This window comes from Monodelphis domestica, chromosome 5, assembly GCF_027887165.1.
Source record: "Monodelphis domestica isolate mMonDom1 chromosome 5, mMonDom1.pri, whole genome shotgun sequence".
In the NCBI taxonomy this organism is placed as follows: Eukaryota; Metazoa; Chordata; class Mammalia; order Didelphimorphia; family Didelphidae; genus Monodelphis; species Monodelphis domestica.
In genome coordinates this window covers 4,831,451-4,837,450 of record NC_077231.1, presented here as the reverse complement: position 1 = coordinate 4,837,450, position 6,000 = coordinate 4,831,451, and the positions used below count along the sequence as shown (strand labels likewise).

The following is a 6,000-nucleotide window of genomic DNA, read 5'->3' as shown; positions in this document are numbered from 1 at the left end:
GCACCTGCCCTGGTCAGTGCTGGGAAGGCCCACAGGGAAGCTGAGGCCCCCCTTTTCCTGAGCTCTCAGAATCTCAGGTTGGCTCTGGGTCCCAGGGCTGATTTCTCCCTTCACCCCCTTCAGTACCTCATTCCTGGCCGTCTGGGCCAAACCCCTAGGTTTACAGATGAGGAAACTGAGGCCCAGGAAGAGGGATAGCGGCAGAGCTGGGATTTGAATTCGGGTCCTGAACCCTCAGGGCTGCCCAGGGGAGGTGCGGGGAGCCTCGGAGAGATGGGATGGGCCAAGTCCCGCAGCGCTGCCCCGGGAAGAAGGGAGGGGCTCCGACTGGAAGCTCTCTGAGGGCTCTCCACGGGGCCCTCGGGCGCGGGGGTGGGGATTTCCAGCTTCCCCATCTCCACCAGCCTGGCCTGTGCAGGAGGGAGAGGATGGAGAGGGAGATAATGGAGGTGAGTGGGGGTGGGTGGGATGCTGAGCCGCTCTCCCCTCCCCCCCAGGTGGGAGGTGGGAGAGGAGCGCGGGCTCTGGTCCCACCGCGAGTCAGCTTGGCCTTGGGCTGGGGCCAGCCGCAGGGCCGGAAGGTGCGGGAGCCCCGGGGACCCAGTCGCCTGGCCTCCTCCTCCCCGCCGGCCTCCGGACTCCGCTCACCCTGGCCCGGCCCGAGGTGGGGGCGGGGCTGTCTGCCAGGCCGGCGGGCTGACTGTCTGCCCGTCTGTCTGTCTGCCCGCCCGCCCGTCTGCCTGCCTGCCTGCCTGCCTGCCTGCTTGGCTGGCTTTTTTTTCCTCTTTTTTCCGCAGCCGCGTTTCCTCCCCCCCCATCTCACTCCTTCCTCCTCCCTTCTCCCTACTTCCCCTCCCCCTTCCCTCTTCCTTCTCTTCCTCCTCCTCCTCCCCCCCCACCCCCTCGCTGTGGAGGAGGTGCCGCGGGGGCGATCTCTGGGTCCCGGCGCCCCCCCTTCCCAGGCAGCAGCACTGGGGGGCTGGAGGCCGGGCGGCGGAGCCGGGGAGGCAGCCCCTCTGGGCTCCTACCTCTCCTTTGGGGTGGCTCACAGAGGCCGGAGGGGGGGCTTGCTGCGAGTCTGAACCAAGTCCGGGGGAGCCCCAGGCGGGGGCCTGGCGGGCGCGGAGTGTGCGGGGCCGGGGAGAGCCTGGGGAGACAGGGCGCAGGAGATGGAGATGGAGACCGAGGGGGAGAGAATGGGAGAAATGCACCGAGAAGGAGGGACAAGGGAGACACACGCGCGCACGCACACACACTCACACACACGCACACACAGAAGCTCTGAGAGCGAGAGCGAAAGCAGGTTCCTAAAGGGAAGTCGGTCCACTATCCCACTGGCTGGCTACCTCTGACCTTTTCCGCAAAGAGGCAGTTGCTGGAGAGCGAGAGCGAGAGCGAGCCGAGCCGCCCTCCTCCTCCTCCTCCTCCTCCGTCCTCCCTCCCCCCTCCTTCCATCTTCCTCCCTCCCCCTCCCCCCTTTTCCTCCCCCTTCTCCCCCTTCTCCTCCCCTTTCTTCCCCCTCCTCCTGCTCCCTCCTCCTTCCCCTTTATCTCCTGGCACCCCCTCCCTCCCGCCTCCCCCGTCAGTCAGTCAGTCCCCAAAGCGCCTGCCTTCAGCCCCTCTCGGCTCCAGACTTGTGCCTGTTCCCCTGCCCGCCCTGCCCTGCCTGCGCTCCGGGTGCCGGGGGCGTGCCAGTGGATGGGGGTCTCAAGGTAGGCTGACTTCTCGGAATGAATGAGTGAGTGTGTGCGTGTGTGCCGTGTGCCCGGCGTGCCGGCGGCGGCGGCGGCGGCGGGGGGAGCGAGGAGGAGCCGAGGCCAAGGGCCGGGGCCTCTGACTTGGCCCCGAGTGGCCCGCCGAGCGGCCGGCCGGGCCCGGGTCAGAGGGGCGGCGGGCCGGTTCCCGACTTCGCCAGCAAAGTTACTTTGCGGTTGCCAGAGTTCTCCAGACCTCTCCCTCCGCCCCGCTCCCCCTCCCACCCCGGCCGAGGCGGTGGTCCTCCCGCGGCTTGCGGGGGCGGGGGCGGCCCGGGGGGGCCCTCCGCGCCGTGCCGGGGTCCGGGGCTCTGGGAGCCCGCTCCCGGGGGGCTGGCAAACTTTTCCCTTCGCCCGGGAGGGAGCTCCCTCGAATGAATGCAGCAGGCGGCACCTTGAGGGCTGGCTCGGGCTCCCGCAGCCCAGCCGGGCTGGGAGCCTTCCGGCAAATGCCAGGGAGACGGGCCCTCCTTTCTACCCCGGGGCTCGCTCCGGGCCCCCCCCCCGTGGCTCTTCCTTCGGGGGCCACGAGACCGGCCGCCCCTCGGCTCTGCCATCACCAGCTCCCCGCCCCCACCCGGGCTGAGAGGGCCAGAAGAGGGGAGCCCCGGCCCCTGGCCAGTGGGCTGGGGGCGGGATGCCCTCTGCCGGCACTGGGCCGACAGAGGGGGCTCCACTCGCTGCCCACTTGCAAAGCCCCTTGTAATGGCCCCAGCTTGAGTTGTAAACAATTAGGAAATTAAGCGGAGGAGGAGGAGGCAGCGGCGGCGAAGGGCCGGTTGGCACCGGCAGCCCCAGATGAGCAGGGGGCAGCCGGGTCAGGAGGGGGCTGCTGGGCCCAGCTGACCCCGGGCAGCCCTGGATCAGGGAGGCAAAGAAGCGAGGGAAGGCACCCTTGGGCCGGCCGGCTGGGCGGAGTGGCCCCTGGGCCCCCGGGGAGAGGGAGCGGGCTTGGGGCCATTGTGTGACCACCCAGCCGGGGCTCTGACAAAGCGGGGAACAAGGAGCTATTCTGCGGAGTGCTCTGAGGCTGGGCCCGGCTATCAACTCTGCTCTCTCCCTGCAAAGGGGCTCCCCCAGGGCTTCGGCCAGACGGTGCCATCCAGCAGAGGGGCTGGCCAGGCAGAGGTGGGCACCGCCGTCCCAGCCTCGTCCGGCTTTCTTTCATTGTTGCCCAAGAGGCTCAGGACGGGGCCTGCTGGCCCTCCCACAGCCTTGCTGGGTGACACCGGGCGAGAGACACAATGGCAGGAGTGCCCTGCGCCAGGGGTCTGCCCTTGGGGTAAATCTGTGCACTTGACCAACCACAGGCGGCATGGGCTGGCACCGCGTGGGCTTCCGGGGCTGTGCCCAGTGGGGGGATGCTCAGAGGCTGGCTTTCAAATGTCCTCTAGTGTGCCTGGGAGGACACGGACTTGATTCGCTTTGAGCCCCGGCCGAGGAGCCCCACTGAAGGGCCCCAGCCCGGCTTGGGGAGAGGCGAGCAGGGATGGTCTCTGCCAGAGCCTCCAGGAGCCGGCCCAGACGGCTGTTTGTGTCTCCAGACGTGTGAAACAATCCCTAAGAGCAAGAAAGAAAATCAGTCAGAAGAAAACCCCTCCCCCTGCCCCCCCACCCCAAAGCTGGGCAGTGAGGGTGGTGGCTGGGGCAGAGCCTGGAGGGGGGACCGGCAGCTTTTGCCTCCGTGCACCCCTGGGTGGTTCTGGGACAAAGTAGCCTCTCCACCCTGCTGCTGCTCCTTCCTCCTCTTTCTGGTTCCAGGCCCCTTCTCCAGCTGGGCATGTGTTTCTGCTTTGTGGCACACTGAGGGCCCCCTATGCCCTGCCCATACGGGGAGAAGCCCCAGGCCAGGCCTTCTCTCTTTCCAATCCCTCAAAACAGATGGAGGCCCCCCAGGATCTGAAAGCAGCCCCTCGGGCTGAAGCGGTGCCCAGGGCACTGTGAACACTGGGCTCCTCGGCCCAAACTCCCAGCCCTTGGGGCAGCCGGGAGGTGGGCACCGGAGAGTGGCCCATGGGAAGCTTCTGTTGGCTGCCAAGGGGAGACCTCATGCCCCAGCTCCAGCCTCCACTCTGGAATGTGGCGAGCAGCAGCAGAGATGGGCCAGTTGGTAGGGAGAGGCCAGATCCAGTCTGGGGAGCCCCATCCCTTTCTTCCGATTTTCTCAGCATGCCCAAACACAGAGACCCTGAGGACATTTGGGGGAATCCGAGACCCGGCAGGGAACTTTGACAAGCCGCCTTGCCTCGGAGGGGCCTTAGGACAAGGGCTTTCAGGTCAGGGAGGTCCTGTCTGGGAGGGACCTCAGCAGAGAGGCTTTGGGAGCTGGGAGGGACCTTCCAAGGGACCGGCGTTAGACCAGGATCATCTAGTGAAGGCTAGAGCCAGAGAGAGTGCCTCGTAACACTTTCATTTGACAGGGGAAAACCAGACCCCAAGGCTAGCCTGGGTAGTTTTAGGGCCTGAACCCAGGGCTCTTGGCTCCCCAGGCTGGGGTCCTTTCTACACTCTCTCTTGGGCCAATTTATAAAACAGCTTCTTAAAACTAAGGTAACTTTTGTTCTCTCGTCCGAGCCCCCTGGAGGCACCGGGCTTGCTTCTCTCATTAACCTTTGTCTGAATGACACCTTGGAGGGCTTTCCTGGGACTAAGCCCGGCACCCTGGTTCCTGGAAACACAGCCTCATCATGTGTGGACACAGGAACAATGAAAGCACCCCATTCATTCCAAAGTACAAAATGCAGCAGGTCCCCCTGCTAGCCCCTGGCTAGTGTCTAAAGAGGGGCCCCTGGGGCCTTCCCTTTGACTCTGAGGGGCTCCTTGGGCCCCTGGAGATTCATCGACACCCCACGTCAGTCCAGCATTTTGTAGAGTGCTGCGCCGGCCCCGGAAATTCCAAGCAGGCAGGCCTTCTCTGCACCAAATTCCTTGGCGTGTTCCGGTGGTGTTGCTGACTCTAGACAATAAGATATGTTGGCTGGAATACCTGACCATTGGAGCTCCTTGCCCCTTTCTTCTCTGAGAGGCGGGGGGTCTCCAGCAGAGGACAAGTGAGGGGGCCCCTGGGCTGGGACCCGAACCCAGTTTGCTTCTGGAGATTGGCTGTGTGGTCCCAGGAGCAGAGCGTAGATGTTCATGCCCACATTTTTGTTTTCTTTTGGGGAAAGGGCTGGAACGGCCCTGCAGAAAGAGCCAAAGGCCTGCCTCCAACTCGGGTGCTGGCTCTGCCTGGTGCTGTGGCCCAGCTGCCTGCCGGTTTTCAGGAGAGCTGTAGCTTCTTGTTGACTTCCCCGGTCAGGTTTTCCGGCTAATACAACATATCTGTGGGGAACTGTGTCAACTCGGAGATATTGTTCCCTACAAGATATTAAAAATTAAAATGTTGTCTACCAATATTACTTTTCACCTAGGCTTTTCTTTTTGTGTTTTGCTATGAAAAATACGATTGGTGTCCTTCGAGTCAGGGATCAGGGACTCGGCTGCTCCAGAGTGGCCATGATCTCTGCCCCCAGGCCTCCCCGCTTTCTCCCGCGTACAGCCTCCCCCCCCCCCCCCAGAGCAGTTTATTATGGGCTCCGGGGATTCTTCAAGCCCCAATGGGACCCCTTGGCGGATGATTTTTTGACAAACGGGAATGTAAGTGGCCTGCTCCAAGGGTGCCGCCGGCTCGCTTGAATGTGGCTTGTGATTTGATACCCGTGTGCTAAGAGGGATGCTTCTCAGGCTACCTGTTTTTACGCCTCTCCATGATATCTCCGTATGTGCACACACACCACTCTGTGTTTTAATGGATCTAAGCAGACTAAAGGCACCCACAATTCATTCTGGAGACAAATGGCGTGCGGATGCTTTATTTAAAAAAATACGATGCCGTCTCTAGCCGAGGCCAAGCCATGCGTTCAGTATTATTTGTGTAATAGACTAGATGCTCGGCAAATCAGGACGGCACCCTGGATAATGATAATTTATGGCTCACAGACTCAAGACGTGGCTGCGTTCTGACGCCCTTACTTTCCGCTAACTTTCTTACCCAATGGCGTCGCTTGTAGAAAGTGCGTAGTGAGGCGAACCATTAATATTATTAACATTCTGGCTTCTTGGGGGCTTCCAGATCAGTTGGGTGGATTGGGAGACAGCAGATACCCAGAAGGCCAAGGCAGCCAGGGTGAGGCAGGGCCACATACCTAGAGGACAGGAAAGGCCTGAGGGGGAAACTACCTTGGGCCAAAGAGCACAGCCCACCGGA

The 6,000-nt window shown here is 62.9% G+C and overlaps 1 protein-coding gene across 2 annotated transcripts in view; it reads left to right on the top strand.

Annotated features, from left to right (window-relative positions):
- The first annotated feature begins 281 nt into the window (after window positions 1-281).
- The window catches only part of MPPED1 (metallophosphoesterase domain containing 1), a 93,246-nt gene continuing 87,527 nt past the window's right edge, over window positions 282-6,000 (top strand). The window contains exon 1 of one of the 2 annotated variants that reach the window (XM_056797493.1): window positions 282-449. In XM_056797493.1, coding sequence (XP_056653471.1) covers window positions 429-449 — 21 coding nt within the window. In that variant the 5' untranslated portion in view covers window positions 282-428. Of the gene's footprint in view, window positions 450-1,482; window positions 1,713-6,000 lie in introns of those variants that run through there. The other variant, XM_056797494.1, reaches the window with a different exon arrangement.